We start from the raw sequence: 17,566 nt of genomic DNA on the forward strand, positions 1-17,566 counted from the left end.
ATCTTTTACATATTGATATCTGTTTCCGTATTTTCAGTGTTTTAGCTTTGATTTACTTTTGTGACTTCCCTCTCTGGGTTGATATCTGGTTGCTATGTCCTGTGTTCTAGTCTTGGGTTGTTATCTGATGTTACTGATTTTCTAACCGGAGGACTCCCTTTAGTATTTCTTGTAATTTTGGTTTGGTTTTTATAATTTCCCTAAACTTCTGTTTATCTGGAAGTGCCCAAATTTCACCATCATATCTGAGAGACAGTTTTGTTGAATATATAATTCTTGGCTGACAGTTTTTTTCCTTCAAGGCTTTATATATGTCATCCCATTGCCTTCTTGCCTGCATGGCTTCTGCTAAGTAGTCCGAGCCTATTTTTATTGACTCTCCTTTGTAGATGACTTTTCGTTTATTCCTAGCTGCTCTTAAAATTCTCTCTTTATCTTTGATTTTGGCAAGTTTGCTTATAATATGTCTTGGTGACTTTCTTTTGGGATCTACCTTATGTGGGGTTCGATGAGCATCTTGGATAGATATCTTCTGGTGACTTTCTTTTGGGATCTACCTTATGTGGGGTTCGATGAGCATCTTGGATAGATATCTTGTCATCTTTCACAATACCAGGGAAGTTTTCTGCCAACAAATTTTCAACAATTCTCTCTGTATTTTCTGTTATCCTCCCCTGTTCTGGTACCCCAATCACGCCTAGGTTATTCCTCTTGATAGAGTCCCACATAATTCTTAAGGTTTCTTCATTTTTTTTTAATCCTTTTATCTGATTTTTCCTCAAATAAGTTGGTGTCAAGTACTTTATCTTTGATATTACTAATTTTGACTTCCATTGCCTCAATTCTGCTCCTATGACTTTCTATTGAGTTGTCTAATTCTGAAATGTTATTGTTAATCTTTTGGATTTCTGCTTGCTGTCTCTCTATGGATTCTTGCAGCCTGTTAAATTTGTCATTATGCTCTTCTCTAATCTTTTTAATTCCCTCTATTGCGTGTTCTGCGTTTTGCTTAATTTCCTTCCTAATTTCTTGAAGCGTTCTGTATGTTGTTTGTATTCTGCCTCTGGTGATTCCAAGAAATTTTCATCCTCTGGAAAATTTCTAGATTCTTTATTTTTGGGAGCTTGCTGAAGCCATCATGAATTGCCTCTTTATGTGATTTGATATTGACTGTTATCTCTGAGCCATCAATAAATTATTATATCTATTTATTTTATGTTTACTTACTGTGTTCTCGCTTCTTGTTTTGATACGCCCAGATAGGCTGCTCGTATGAGCTAGTTTGATTATTGGTACCTTTGAAGCTCAATGTCCTGTCACCAGGTGGTTAGATCTGTTACTAGGTATGTGAGCTCAGGAGTCCACCCACTCCTGTATAGATTTAGCTCAGGTGCCCAGGTAGATAGCCACCAAGTGTGTCGTGGAGGCTCTCAGTTACAGTCCTAGACAGGCATGGGTGATTGGTGTAGGCACAGGCATCTGGCTGCAGCAAGGGGACACACTCTGAGCAAGGCAGGGGGCTTGACAGCCGCCCCGTAGTGTCCAGGAGGAAGGCTTGTCCCTGTTCCCTAGAGCACGTAGGTGGGTGGGTTTTGCAGCCGGACTGTGAGCACCTGATGCTGTTGGCTGTAAGGAGTAGGGGTCACCTCTTATTCATGGGCCCCTCTCGCAGGTGGCTAGGTGGCTTGGGTGGAGCCACCAGTCCTCAGGCCCCTGATGTGGGTAGGTGAAAACCCTGCTTAATGGGCAAAGCAGTGTCAAATGTCAAGAACCTGCCACTTCACAGCTGAAACAGTTCAAGTTAGACTTCCGGTATATACCCTGTTGTACCGTGGTAATGAGGGCCTATGCTGTTGAGATGAGCCCACACAAGTTTATGCAAGGGGAAAGGCACTCAAAGTCCGTGGATCCCTTATGGCTGTGCCTAGGCAAAGGAGCTGTGCCTACCCTGGGTTCCTGGCATAGGGGAGCCAGCAGTTTATTTTTTCTCCTGTTTGTTAATTTGTTCACTCTCCAAGGCAGGGAGAATGGCTCTGGACACGTGATGGATCCTGCTTCCAGCCCAGGGGACTCAGCAATTGCTGAAGCTGGTTCAGGACCCAGTGCAGAGCAGGGAGTGAGGACGTAAATGGGAGAGAGGTTTTTCCCTAAGGGGGATGTTTTTGATCCGGATGGTAGGCTGTATGCAATTACTTATCTTTCACCGATGAGGGCTGCTTCTCACTGTTTCTGGGTGGCCATGTAGACTGTTTGGTGCTGAGTCTCTCCCGGTGCGGAAAACGCGCCTCCCGAGCACCGTCACTTGCCTGCCTCTCTGCTCACCCCCGAGCTGCTCAGACCTGAAGGGCTGAGGCTCTTGCTGTGTCGGGTCTGGCAACTCCTCGCTGCTACCAAACCATCTCTCCCTCCCCCTGCCACTCAGTCAAGTTCCTCAACTCTGTCTTTGATGTTCAGGGCTCCCAGATTGCCATATATAATCAAATCACTTGTTTTTTCGGGTCTTTGTTGTAAGAGGGTCCACTGGAAGCATCTGACTTCTCCGCCATCTTGGCGCCGCCTCTGTATTATTTTTAATAACGTTCCTCGTTTACTTTTTTCCATTTATGCTTAGAAATGTAAAGTTAAACACATTGCTCATATATATATGTATGTGTGTATATATATATAGTCATTCTGAGTGGCCTTTCTTCTATGGTTTATTATACCAGATTTTAGATATGTAATGTTTCTCTTCTTTGACATTGAGACTGACTTAACAAAAATGCCTCATGAATTCCTTAAATGACTGTGATATCTTCCAGCAATGAACAGAGTATTCAAAGGAAAGCTACAATAATAAACTCTTAATCAAGAAAGTACTTGTCCTAGCATCAGGCTACAATTCTGAGTTATCCCTTTGAATTCTTGGATGATTTCTCAGTCAATAGCAAAAGCCTCTAAGGTAAAGATTCATTAGCCTATAGGCTAATCTTTTCATAGAATTGTTTATTATTTGTGTCCTACCCTTTACTTCTACCACTAGTCTGTCAGTTTGTCATACTGTGGTGGCTTGCGTGTTGCTATGATGTTAGAAGCTATGCCACCAGTATTTCGAATACCAGAAGGGTCACACATGGTAGACAGGTTACAGTGGAGCTTCCAGGCTAAGATAGACTAGGAAGAAGGACCTGGTGGTCTACTTCTGAAAAAATTGGCCAGTGAAAGCGTAATGGATATCAGCAGAACATTGACTGATATAGTCTGGAAGATGAGCCCCTCAGGTTGGAAGGCACTCAAAATATGACTGCGGAAGAGCTGCTTCCTCAAAGTAGAGTAGACCTTAATGACATGGATGGAGTAAAGCTATCAGGACCTTCATTTGCTGATGTAGCAGAACTCAAAACGAGAAGAAACAGCTGCCAACATACATTAATAATCAGAATGTGGAATGTACGAAGTATGAAAATGGAAGTCGTCAAAAATGAAATGGAACACAATGAAGATCAATATCCTGGGCATTAGTAAGCTGAAATGGACTGATATTGACCATTTTGAATCAGAGAGTCATATGATCTATTATGCCAGGAATAACAAATTGAAGAGGAATGGCTTTGCATTCACTGTCAAAAAGAACATTTCAAGATCTGTCCTGAAGTACAACGCTGTCAGTGATAGGATAATATCCGTACGCTGACAACGAAGACCAATTAATACAAGTATTATTCACATTTACACACCGACCACTAATGCCAAAGATGAGGAAATTGAAGATTTTTACCAACTTCTGAAGTCTGAAATTGATTGAACATGCAATCAGGATGTGCTGATAATTACTGGTGATTGGAATGCAAAAGTTGGAAACAAAGAAGGCTCGGTAGTTGAAAAATGTGGCCCTGGTGATAGAAACGACGCCAGAGATCACATGATAAAATTTTACAAGACCAGCAAATTATTCATTACGAATACCTTTTTTGACCAACATAAACGGTGACTATACACGTGGACCTTGCTGGGTGGAGTACACAGAGGTCAGATCAATCAACTACGTCTTGGAAAAAGATGATGGAGAAACTCAATATCGTCAGTCAAAACAAGGCCAGGGCCGACTGTGGAACAGTCCATTAATTGCTCATACACAAGTTCGAGTTCAAGCTAAAGAAAATAAAAGCAAGTCCAGTAGAGCCAAAGTACAACCCTGAGTACATCCACTTGAATTTAGACAACTCAAGAATAGATTGGACGCATTGAACACTAATGACTGAAGATCAGATGAGTTGTGGGATGACATCAAGGACAGCATACATGAAGAGAGCAAAGGGTCATTAAAAAGACAGGAAAGAAAGAAAAGACCAAAATGGATGTTAGAAGAGACTCTGAAACTTTCTCTTGAACATCGAGTGGCTAAATCAAACAGAAGAAATGATGAAGTAAAGGAGCTGAACAGAAATTTTCAAAAGTCATCTCAAGAAGACAGTAAAGTATAATGAAATGTGCAAAGAGCTGGAGATAGAAAACCAAAAGGGAAAAACACGCTCGTCATTTCTCAAGCTGAGGGAACTGAAAAAAAAAATTCAAGCCTCAAGTTGCGATAGTGAAGGATTCTATGGGCAAAATATTGAACAACGCAGGAAGCATCAAAAAGAGATGGAAGGAGTACACAGAGTTACTGTACCAAAAAGAAGTTGTCGACGTTCAGCCATTTCAGGAGGCAGCATATGATTAAGAACCGAAGATACTGAAGAATTCCTATCTTCACTGAAAGCATTGATGAGAAACAAGGCTCCAGGGATTGATGGAATACCAACTGAGATATTTCAACAAACAGGTGCAACGCTGGAAGTGCTCACTCATCTGTGCCCAGAAATTTAGAAGACAGCTACCTGGCCGACCGACTGGAAGAGATCTATATTTCTGCCCATTCCAAAGAAAGGTGATCCAACAGAATGTGGAAATTGTTGAACAATATCATTAATATCACATGCAAGTAAAATTTGCTTAAGATAATTCAAAAACGGTTGCAACAGTACATCGGCAGAGAACTGCCAGAAATTCAAGCCGGATTCAAAGAGGACGTGGAACGAGGGGTATCATTGCTGATGTCAGATGGATCTTGGCAGATAAAAAGCAGAGAATACCAGAAAGATGTTTACCTGTGTTTTATTGGCTATGGAAAGGCATTCAACTGTGTGGATCATAACAAATTATGGATAACATTGAGAAGAATGGGAATTCCAGAACACTTAATTGTGCTCATGAGGAACCTGTACGTAGACCAACAGGCAGTGATTCGAACAGAACAAGGGAATACTGTGTGGTTTAAAATCAGAAAAGGTGTGCATCAGGGTGGCATCTTTCACCATTCTTACTCAGTTTGTATGCTGAGCAAATAATCTGAGAAGCCGGACATTGTTAAGAAGAATGTGGTATTAGGATTGGAGGAAGACTCATTAACAACCTGCAATATGCAGATGACCCAACCTTGCTTGAAAGTGAAGAGGATTTGAAGCGCTTACTGATGAAAGTCAAAGACTACAGCCTTCCGTATGGATTACATGTCAACATAAAGAAAACAAAAATCCTCACAACTGGACTGATAAGCAACATCATGATAAATGGAGACAAGATTGAAGTTGTGAAGGATTTCATTTTACTTGGATCTACAACCAGTACCCATGGAAGCAGCCATCAAGGAATCAAGCAATGCGTTGCATTGGGCAAATCTGCTGAAAAAGTCTCTTTTAAGTATTAAAAAGCAAAAATGTTACTTTGAGGACTAAGGGGCGCCTGACCCAAGCCATAGTATTTTCAATTGCCTCCTATACATGCGAAAGCTAGAAAATGAATAAGACTGAAGAATTGACACCTTTAAATCATGTTGTTGGCGAAGAATATCATGAACTGCCAGAAGAATGAAGGAATCTGTCTTGGAGGAAGTACTGCCAAAATGCTCCTTGGAAGCAAGGATGGCAAGACTTCATCTCATACTTTGGACATATTATCAGGAGGGACCAGTCCCTGGAGAAGGATATCTTGCTTGGTAAAGTAGAGGGTCAGTGAAAAAGAAGACCCTCAATGAGATGGGTTGATACAGTGGCTGCAACAATGGGCTCAGGCATCAAGGATGTGAGGAAGGTGCAGGACGGGGCAGTGTTTTCGTTCTGTTGTACATAGGGTCACTATGAGTCAGAACCAACTTGACAGCACCCAACAACACCACCCTTTACTTGTTCTAAGAAACAGTAGCCTTATAGTAGGGAATACTCTCCAAACGGAGTACTTTCTAACGGTTCTCCAGAGGGAAGTACTTCCTAATGGTGCTTGTAACCTTTTTCACAATCTTACGCTATTAATTTTAATTAGTTTTATTTAGTATATGCCCTTAAAATTCCTTCTCTCCTTTCTCTAGATGCATTCCTCAGATATGTTCTGGCTTCTTTAGTTCTTATTTATAGTTATTGCCATGTGACCTCCTCTCCTTTAGTATCTTTCAGGCTTTGATTTATTCTAACATTCTAGTTACCTCTTTAACGATTTCTAACTCATACAGTTGGTTCTACAAAGATGCAAATGAGAGAAATGCATGTAAAACACTTAGCGTGGTGCCTGCACAGTCAGTTAATGTTGGTTTATTGCTGTAATGTCAGTATTAAGTTTTAAATGTATAACTTATTATCAATTTAATGATCAAATTATCTAGAGCAATAGGTTTAGCCATTTGGCACTTAACAAACACTTCTGAAGAAAAATTTCTACGTCTGGGTTCAATTACACATTGGCCCTTCTTCTGCCCTTACGCTAAATGTCTTGCCGATGGTTCGTTAGCCAGTTTTTAATCAGTTTCTCAGAGTATAACTAATGGGACATATTTTTTTTCCAGGAGAATTTGCATGTAAAGAAAACATTCAGATTCATTATTCATGACTAAGTGATTTACTTCTTGTTAACGAAATTGATCCTACTTGCTATGTGTGTGGAGAGAATTCTGTGCAGGCCCTCACTGAGTATTTCGAATGGACTCCCTAAACTTCTGTTCAGAGATCCCCCACTTGGAATGTACCCCAGGCCCCATTGTCCTGGGATTCTTCTAACATTCTCATCATTCTATTTCCAAGATACTGTATTTGATTTGGTCACGTATTCAAGGCTCTGGCTTTTGCCTTCATTGGTGGGCTGAAGAGCTAGAACATTGAGCAGGGCTGTGTGCGCAGCAGTGCCGGCCTCATACACCGTGGACGGTGGGCTGCAGCCTGTCCAGATGGAGTTTCCCCTGTAGAAGCAAAACTAGAGCAGAATCATTCTGGACATTACCTCTTTGCTTCAATCAGGTGTCTGAAGAAGCAATTCTAGTCTGGTAATGTAAGTCTCGTCTTTCTCTAGTGCAGGCTGACGTGTCCGTAACACACTAACCCAGAGGACTTTGTCCTGGTGTTCACCTCTCTCTCCAGGTGATCTGTACGGAGCCATAGGCTCTCCAGTGCGGCTGACTCGCACCGTGGTGGTGGGGAAGCAGAAGGATTTGGTCCAGCGCATACTTTATGTCCTGACTTACTTTCTGCGTTGCTCTGAGCTACAAGAGAACCAGCTCACCTGGAGTGGGAATCATGGCGAAGGCGACCAGGTGTTAAATGGGAGCAAGATCACGACAGCCCTGGAGAAAGGCGAGGTGGAGGAGTCTGAGTATGTGGTCGTCACGGTGAGAAATGAGCCTGCTCTCATACCCCCCGTCCTGCCATTCATGATCGAGAGAAGGAACCCCGGGCCCATGGGCTCGGCTGGCACCCCAGAGGGCACTGCCATTACAGACCTGTGTCCCAGTCTGGACAAAGAGGAAAGCAGGAGGCCAGAGCAGAGCTCCGAGGCCTGTAGCATGGGGTTCCAGGAGCCAGCTTTGGGCAGCTCTTGGCAGCATCAAGGCACGTTTTGTGGAGACAAAGGGTGTGAGAAGGAGGCACCGCGAGATGGCTGTTTGAGACTGTCCAGTTCTGAGGTTCTGGGGGCAGGATTGGAAGTCAGCCAACAGACTGTCCATGAGGAGTTGAAAGGGGAGATGTCCACGAAGCTGTCAGAGCGGTCAGCGGCCTGGCCTTGCCCCGACAGACGTGCCCGGGAGAAGGCTGCCTTAGAAAGGGTCACTTTCCAGATTGGAAGCTCCGTATCTCCAGAGTCCGACCTTGAAGGTCGCGCACAGAAGATGGAGGAGCAGCTAAAGGCCTGTAGACAGTGTCCAGAGTTGGCTGGTAGTCCCTGGGCTCAACCCAGGGCGACCGCTGACGTGGCTCAGGATCAGCACGTTTCTGGGTGCTCCTTTAAGCCTGGCTTTCGAAAGAATACCTGCTGTCCTCAGAATCAGTCTTCTGAGCGGGACAAAGACAGACTTGACAGGTGTTTTGCTGAGGACAGAGGCATCAGAACTAACGTGGTGGCGGGTGTTGCTGGTCAGCTCAGCCAGTCTGCCGACTCGTCTGTGTCCTCTGACGCCGCTGCCGGAACCGGAGAGAGCACATTGGAGAAAACTAAAGGTTTGTGTTTGAACGATGCGGAAGGACCTTTGTTGGAGCCTGTTCCAAACAGGTGTGTACAGCAGGACTCTGGCTTCTCTGTCGCTGCAGATGTCCCCTGTGGGGACGCCGACAGGAAGGTGGACTTCAGAATGGAAGGAGACATTCCCAGAAACGAAAGCTCAGATAGCGCTCTCGGAGACAGTGATGATGACACCTGTGCTTCGGCCGCGCCGAGTCTAGGTCACCGCAGTGACAGGACTGAGGAGTCCTTGGAGGTGGAGCTGCCTCTGCCAAGGTAACACAGGCAGGCTGGGAGGCAGAGGGACCTGGGTTCCAGTCCTGCTTTCCTCCTGGCCTCACCCGTGATCGTGACCCAGCACTGCCATTGGCCATTTTACACACAAGGTGTTTTGTTTTGTTTTGTTTTCCCTCCAGTTAAAGTGTCAGAAGTGTAGGAGTCCCTGGGGGGCACAAACGATCCAGCACTCAACTACTAGCCAAAAGGTTGGTGGTTGGAACCCACCAAAGGTGCCTTGGAAGAAAGGCCTAGCAACCTGCTTCCAAAAGGTCACGGCCTTGAGAGCTCTATGGAGCAGTTCTACTCTGCACACGTGGGCTCGCCATGAGTCAACTTGACAGCAGCTAACAACAGCACCATTAGGAGTGTTACAAATCAATACAGATCGGTTTGCAGCTGGCCCTTTTTCTAAGGATGGTCACTGGCTTAGTGCCCCTGCGTTGTTAGAGCAAGGAGCCGTGGTCTTTGCGGCTGCTCCGACATTCGGGGGAGCTTGCGGGATGTGGTGGAGGTGGTGGTGTGGACAGGGGTGTAGTTCTCTGTCGTCTGTACAGAAGTGACGTGGCTGGCAGCAGATGCCTTGCTGCCGGGGGTGCGGCTCGTCTCCGCCAGTCGGAGCAGCGTGGAGTGGTTTGGAAGCAACATCTCTTTCTTAACGCTCCATTAGGCTAGTTATTTGGTCTGCGATGACTGAACACAGTAATTAGCTATTTCTCCTGCTCGTCTGCTCTGTGGTGGGCACCACCCTGTGCAGATTGGTCAGCTTCCTGCAGCCAGGCTTGGGCAGGAGACCCCTCAGTAGACTTTCTCTGTCTTCATTCTATTGACGCAGACTGTATGGGGGTGTTCAGGACGAGGTACAAGGACACACTCTGTAACCAGCCATGGGAATGCTTTTTTTTTTTTTTTGCCCTTCCATTTGAAAAAACAAAAAACCTCCCTTTCCTCTCTGAAGCTCCTTCCTTTTCCCCCACCAGCACCAATGATCCCTTTACTGGAGGCTCAGTGCCATGGGCCACCCCGAATCTCCTTCGTTTACTTGTGTCGTTGGCGTCTACCAGAAGGGAGTCATGGTTACCTACACATATTGTTTTAGGTCTCAGAGCTTCAGCAACCAGAGTGTAAGAAACTTCGGCCGGTCACTTTTGGCAGGCTACTGCCCCACGTACATGCCTGATCTGGTGCTTCATGGAACCAGCAACGATGAGAAGCTGAAGCAGTGTCTCATGGCCGATCTTCTACACACGGTACATGTAAGTGACCCCAGCTGGGAGCCTCTGGCCACCAACAGTGTGTCAGCCAGGGTCCCAGCCAGCAACAGGTGGCCCCTCACAAGGGCTTAGACTTAAGAGAGTCGAATTAAGGGATTGCTTATAGAGGTGTGGATAGGTCCAGGGAAGCAGCAAGGGCTGGTGAAGCACCCAGGGACTAGCAGCATCAGGAAGCTGCAGCCACATGTGGACCTGGAGGGAGGGGGAGGGGGCAGTGACACCTGAGCTGGAGCCCAGGAAGAAGGGCTGCCTGGCTGCAAGAGCTTTGAGGGTTGGGGGGATAAGTACATGAGTCTCCCTCCACCCATTCTCTGGTCTCTTCTGGTGCATTCCATTGACTGAGCCAGCTGGAAGCCCAAGATCAAGACCACAGCTGATGCAAATACAGTCACATGGTCCATCGAGGTCAGCCTCCTGGGGCCCAGAAAGGACAGAGAAGGGCAGAGTGGATCTGTGGGGTGAGGGGCAGGCAGCCAGGGCAAAGGGAATAAATAGCACAGATGGGGACAATTATATGCTGTCACGGAGAGAACCGAAGAGATGTCACATATGGTTTGCTTTTTATCCGATCCTTACAAGTTCCTATAACTAATTTATTTTAACTGATGTGTCACTAAGTTCGCTTTGATGGCTGCATGAGAATGACTGCATAAAGATTAACAGGTCGTACTGGAAAGTCGCCTTGTGGCTGTCGTGAAGTGCTTTCCTGCTGTCTGCAGCGTGACAGGAACCAAGCAGTTAAGGAAACCTGTGCAAATCGGATGGGCCTGTTTTTAATTGAGCTGCTGTTGGGGAAGATGGGCAAAAATTCCTGTTTTTGCTTTGGAAACATCTTGTATCTTGTGCAACAGGGAAAGTCCTCATTGCATTTAAGAAAATTGGCATTTGGCTTTTTACCTGCCTCCTCACCCAACGAGGACTGTGTATCTGTCGCCTTCTTTGAGGGGTGAACAGAGGCTTCACATGTTGTCTTTGGCCTTGAACATCTCCTCTGTGGAGGCTACATACACGTCAGACCCAGATAAACAGGCCAGAGGTGCGTGTGAAGTGGGAGAAAAGCTCAGGGGTGAAGCAGATAGCCTTGCAGCCCTCCCTCCTTCCCTCGCACCCCACACCCCAGTGCACAGAGAGAACAGAGATGAAGCCAGGAGACCAGCCCAGTGTACACGTTTGTGCTGGAACATTCCTAACCCCACCTTGCTTTGTGGTCAGTCACCACCCTCAGCAGAATATTCCTGAGATGAAGCTATGAAGTTGTTTCTGTCTCTGTAAGGGATGTTGTGGTATTTCCTTTTCGTAGTTGTGGTGAACACCGTGTGCTTGTTTATCATTGCAGAAGTTGGTGCATCAGTGACCCTGGGATAAGAACAGTGCCTTATTGTGTGCTGTTACCTTTCTGAGTTGTCTGAACGCATGTATGATGCCTTGGTGATTTTATAGACTGTACTTGTCTATGTCTAATGGCCGTCTGTAGTGTTAAGACAAGGAGTTTGAGGACCTTATTTCCTTTTCTGTCAGCACCTGATGTTGACATCCAGACCTATAAAACCTGCGGGGTTCTTTCTGCTCTGCTGTCGACTGGATTCCTAAGAACAGTGGTGTTGCTCACCAGACCCTCTTCCATGAGGCCCGGTGTTCTGCCCCTGACGGGGCACCAGGAGACTGTATGTGAACTGACGGCACCGTCCCACTGACACTGATCTTACAGACTTGGGGTGTTGCCCAAGTGTCCGTGAATTGTTTGTGTTTTCCGTAGGCTCACCAATTCCAGTTTTTGTACATTTTTATGGTGACCGTGCGGCTCTATAATTCTTTTTTTTTTTCTCTTTTAATTGTGCTTTAGGTGAAAGTTTACAGCTCAAATTAGTTTCCCATTAAAAAATGTATACACATTGTTTTGTGAAGTCAGTTGCAGTCCCCGCAATATGACGGAGCTCTCCCCCTTTCCACCCCAGGTTCCCCACGTCCATTCATCCAGTTTACCTGTCTCTTCCTGCTTTCTCATCTTGCTTTTAGGCAGGAGTTGTCCATTTGGTCTGGTATATTTGATTGAACTAAGAAGCATGTTCCTCACCTGTATTATTGTTTGTTTTACAGGCCTGTCTAATCTTTGTCTGAAAAATGGGCTTTGGGAGTGGTTTCAGTTCTGAGTTAGCAGGGTGTCCGGGGGCCATAGTCACGGGGGTTCCTCCAGTCCCTGTCAGACCAGTAAGTCTTGTCTTTTTTTGTGAATTTGAATTTTGTTCTACTTTTTTCTCTCACTCTATCCTGGGACTGTCTATCTGTAATTCTTGTACTTGAAAAAAAAAAAACCATGTTTACTGTATCTGTACTGTTAATGCTTTTTATGTTTCATTTTCCCTTCCTTTGAGAAATGGTGTTTTCACACTCTAGGTTTCTCATTTCTTTTGACTTTGCAGTCTCCCTAAGAGATCGAACATTATTAAGCATAATAACCTATATTGTGTCAAATCTTGGGTACATCCAAAGTGTAGCCGTGCATGGTTATGAGTAGGAAATTGCGTAGGGTTCATAAAGATATCTTCAGAAGTGCAGTACATTCAGAATGTATCCAGTTAGCTTAGTGAATTTCTAATTTCACTTGACACGTTCGTCATTAATGAATTTTGCTTTTGAAGTGGTGTTCCATTTAAACTGCCTCGACTGGGACTCGAGTATGTGGCAGCGTTCAAAAAAAAAAAAAAAAAAAAAAAACAGCTTTACTTTCAACTTCCATTTACAAATATTGGTTGAAAAATAAATTAGGAATTGTTAAAGACTTTATATTGAATTTACTGTCCCATGAAGCCTAATATTTATTCAAATTCTTGAGAATGTCGCCAAAGAAAGAAGTAGAGATCCAGGAACTAGTACATGACTTGAGTTAGAGCTGAAATAATAGGTTGATGAGGAAGAGAGGTTTGCGAGAAATCTCTCTAACATAACTTTCTTTCAGAACTGAGTTTCCAAACATAAATTATTTCTAGTGCTCATGCAGGATTTTATTGGACTTTGATATTCATAATTTTTTGGAGAAAGGTTTTTAATAACTTCAAAGCAATTGATTTAGGTTATTAATCTATTTTCTAGACCTATGCAGGATTGAAGGAGCCCTGGTGGTGCAGTGGTTAAGCGCTCGGAGGTTCAAACCCACCAGCTGCTCTTGGGAGAAAGATGTGGCAGTCTGTTCCCGTAAAGATTTCAGCCTGGGAAGCCCTATGGAGCAGTTCTCCTCTGCCCTGTAGGGTCACTAGGGGTCGGAATCAACTCAGCAGCAGCGGGTGGGTGGTAAAGTGTGCAAGATTAGATTTTAAAATCTGTCTTATGTAAATGGGTACTTTTACAACCAAGGTGGACTGGTTTGTGGAGGTTCTTCTCTCCTTGTGGGATTGTGTTCTAGAGCTTTCAGGGCTAAGAATTGCTTTTTGTGCTTCTCCATATTCTAGTCTCTTATGAAAGAAAGATACGTTAACGTATTTGTGTTCATTTTTATTCTTGGTTTTCACATGTTAGGATTTTGATGTTCTTTAAATATTTGAACACATGTTCTTGTTTAATCCTGTGTTACTACTTTCCTGTCACTCATGCTTTGAACTGTTTCTCTGCCTCCTAACGAACAGATTATACAGCTGCCTTAGATTACTGTAGCCAGAGTAATATTTAGTTTCGCTTTTTTCGCTCCACATCTAAATGGGTGTGCTTTCCTCTGTTTCCCTTTTGGCTTCAGATGGAGAGAGAGAGAACCTGCGGGCGGGCGGCACTCTGTGCCTGTGCCCCTCCAGCAGCCCTTCTCTCCTCTTTCCCTCCTGCGCCGTCATAGTCTGCTGTCAGGACCCCCGACAGGGGCAATGCAGGGGGATTAAATTACGGGACAGGGTGGCGTGGTGGAAGAGCACCGACTTAGCTTTGATGGCTTCGGTTCAAGTCCTGGTGGTACAAAGCATTGGCTGGTAGTCTTAAGTCCGTCAGCTGGCGTCACTAAGGCCCAGAGAAGGTCATTGAGAGGAAGAGACCAGGTGTCATGCAGTGGTTGAGTCTAGCTGATGAAGGCAGAGAGCCTGGGTTTGGATGATGGCTCACGTGTTAGTGGCCGTGTGGCTGTGGGCAGGTTTCTGGGGTTTTGTAAGCCTCTGTTTTATCTTCTATAAAAGATAGTAATAGTACTTGTAGCATAGGCTTGGTTTAATGATTCTGTGAAATAATGCCTATTAAGTGTTTAGCACAGTACCTGGCACATACTAAATGTCCCATAAATGTTAGCCATTACAGTAATATACGTGAAAATGTTTTGTAAACTATAAAGCAGTAAAAACATGCTTTTAATAGGAAGAGCAGAATGACAACCATTAAATTAGCAAAAATGACTGTTACTGTGAGAGTTTCGAAAGTTCTGTGCGAATGTCCTTAAAGTTCACCCAGCTAGTGCACGTCCTTGTCACCGCCAGCGAGCAGCGAGATGATCAAAGAACCAGTGTCCGCCGTCACTCAGGGCGGGAAGCATGCACTGCCCCTGAGCGCCGGGTGTCACCGGAGCAGGCCAGGCAGCTGAACTTTGCAGGGAAGGGTCATCAAGACCAAAATTAGCATCACATTGTAATTTTTTTTTTTTTAAAAGCTATGCTCCAGAGCTTCAGGCGTTTTACCGAATGTAAAGCCGAGTAACAGTTGAGTATAGCAGCCTGTTCCATTTGATTTTAAGAGTAGCAGCAGATTGACTCCTGAATACCATTTGGGAATCAGGAGTACAGATAAGGAGCTTTGCTAAAAGCCTGACTGATATGTGCTCGTGAATACCTAATTAAACCATGCGGTGTAATCAACCAATAAGACTGCAGAGGAACAGCAAGTGACATCCAATGATAAATCATTACTTAAGTAACACACAACACTAAGCCTCAGGTCAGCAACCTTAGAATCAGCAGAGTTGCAAGAGAAACCTCTAAGTAGGACAAATCTGCTGTTTTAGAACACCTTCAGTGGCTTTGGTTTCCCTGTGTTGAATAATGAGCACAACAATGAATGCCTTGGACCTAATTACACAACCTTCTTCCACCACAGCCCTGAGTACAACACTGCCAGCCCTTCCAGCCCTAGGGAGTGCCTGTGGAGGGTTTGTAAACTTCACGCTATGTCCTATGACTGGGTTTTGATCACCAAGTTCTTCTAAATGATATAGAACTGGATGGAAGTCATCACACATAATTAGGGTTCCTATTGTTTAGTGAAACTGTTGTGTTTTGTGTCTGTGTGTATTTATGTGTGTATGTACACGTTACATACACGTGTGCATACGTGTTCACACACGCACAAGGACTTAACTGGGTTATGATGTTAAAATACCTTTCTTATTGTGGGTTGTGGTAAAAATACACGAGAAAATACTCATGTCTGATACCACCAACTCTAGTCATTCCCTGTGTCCTGTTAATTTTTATCTGCCCCCTCCTCGCTGCAACTGCAGTCTTATTTAAGTTTCCCTTAACCTTCCCAGCTGATACAGTGGTTAAGAGTTTGCCCGTTTCTAGTTCCCCCTTTCCAGTCATCTCACACAATGAGTATTATCGTTAACTCATCTACTTTTAATAGTTTCCCGTTTTTTTAGAGTAAAATAAAAACTCCTTGGCTGGAATTGTCCCTTTCATGTCCCTCAAACACACACACATACACATTCCTACATCTTGTATGCTCCAGTCACACTGTGTGCCATTCTTTAAATGCTCCCACCTTTTTTACACCTTTTCACCTATGTACATTCTGTTTCTTTGCCTAGGGCACTGTTGAGCAAACGACTACTCATTCTTGTAGACCCAGTTGAAATGTTGCCTCTTCTTTGAAACCATCCCAGGCACCCGCAGATAAAGTCGACTGTTACCCCTCAGGCTCCCTTAGCACGTTGAACCATACCGCTGTTCTGTTTCAAGTGTCTGTTTCTGCCGCTGGGGTGGCAGGGACCTTGAGCCAGAGAAAAGGGATTTATTTCCCTTTCTATTGCCAGCACCTTGCCCAGTGCCTAGTATATAGAAAGTGGTTGTTAATGTTAGTTGGCTATTCCCCCATAAAAGTGGGTTTAGGGGGGATATGTTTATCACTGTGGGTAAAACTGTGATGATTATTGGTGTATCTATTACTTCTGAAGTAAAGAGACACGGTAGGTTGTCTTTCTTTAAAAAATAAAGGGAAAGCTTAATGCATTTCACTGTCATGTTGTGGCTCTTTGTGTTCACTTTCTTTACCTAAGGAGAATAAAAGCTTATTGTAAGTCTCTCAGGCTACATTTCTTTTGCATCATCTAAGGATTAGGTGCATGCCTAATTTTAATGTTTTCCCCAGTTTTTTCACTATCTATGAAATATTTAGACATTTATGGCATTCTCTGCAAAAGCTGCCAGCCCCCTGTTATTTTATTTTGGAGCTGCAGGCATATTTAAATAACTCTGTTCTGATGACCCTTTTCGACCTTGAGCACCTTTCTACAACTTTAGACTGTGTTTTTCCTCAGCAAGTGACCAGCCTGATAGTTAAGCCATTTCAGAGGTTGCACACTTTGTCTTCAAGGCCAAGGCTTGGACGTCCGTGGTGAGCCAGGTCTTCACAGGCACAAACACGCAGAAGGTCAGATGTTCATTTGCATCCCCTTCGCTGCACTTTGTACTCCTGGACCCTTCCTTCTTTCCCTCTGTCCCTGCATACCTAATGCCTTCATGAAGTCATGATGTCTTTGGGTTTCCCAGAATTTCCCCTGCTCCCCTCCCCGCCCCTCGTGTACCTACCAGGATTCCCTGAGCAATGTCCCCTAGTCCAGAATGATTGATTTTATCTTCCTTTTCTCCACTGTATTATACAACTCATAAGTCTTTAGTTACTGACATTGAACCTGTTTCCAAGAGGAAAAATTGTGGTAAACAAATGTTAGACAGTTATAAGAGCATAGATAATTGTTATCCCTTCTGGTATTTTCATGTTAAAAGTCTGTTTGCTATACCAGAAATCTCTGGTGGTGGCATTTCAGGTGGGCTGGCAGACTTGTTTGTGCAATGATAGGGTAGGGAGCTAGAGATGGATTTTGTGGAGGGGAAGGAGAGACATGCCGTGAAGATTTATTTTTCTTTTGAAAAATACGTACCGCTAAGTTAGTAAGTACTATATTAGCTTCCCAGGGCTGCCGTAGCAAGGTACCACAAACTGGGTGGCTAATAAGAACAGAAATATATGGTCTCACAGTCTTGGAGGCTGACAGTCCAAAATCAAGGTTAGTCATGTTGACTCCTGAGGGCTCTGAGGGAGAATCTGTTCCACGCCTCTCTCCTAGCTTCTGGTGATGACGTTCTTTTCATTTGACTCTTTGTCTCAGTCTTCACATGGCGAAAGTAGTGGAGGACGTGGATATGTAGGTGGGTCTTCTCCCCTAAGGATCAGAGGAATAACAAAAGGGATTTTGAGGACAAAATTAATTAAGAGCAAATACTGACGAGGTGAACTTCACTGCGTTAATCATCCTGTTTTCCCTGAGTGGGTCT

The 17,566-nt window shown here is 44.3% G+C and overlaps 1 protein-coding gene across 8 annotated transcripts in view; it reads left to right on the forward strand.

Annotated features, from left to right (window-relative positions):
- The window catches only part of FNIP2 (folliculin interacting protein 2), a 177,244-nt gene that overhangs the window by 130,574 nt on the left and 29,104 nt on the right, over window positions 1-17,566 (forward strand). For 7 of the 8 annotated variants that reach the window (XR_002824936.1, XM_004382050.2, XM_023736611.1 and 4 more), the window contains 2 exons: window positions 7,425-8,775; window positions 9,875-10,031. Coding sequence is in view for 7 of the 8 variants with exons in the window: in XM_004382050.2 (XP_004382107.1) it covers window positions 7,425-8,775; window positions 9,875-10,031 (1,508 nt within the window). In the remaining variant the exon portion in view is untranslated. The remainder of the gene's footprint in view (window positions 1-7,424; window positions 8,776-9,874; window positions 10,032-17,566) is intronic. The other variant, XM_023736614.1, reaches the window with a different exon arrangement.

The sequence above is a fragment of the Trichechus manatus genome, unplaced genomic scaffold, assembly GCF_000243295.1.
Source record: "Trichechus manatus latirostris isolate Lorelei unplaced genomic scaffold, TriManLat1.0 scaffold00089, whole genome shotgun sequence".
NCBI lineage: Eukaryota > Metazoa > Chordata > Mammalia > Sirenia > Trichechidae > Trichechus > Trichechus manatus.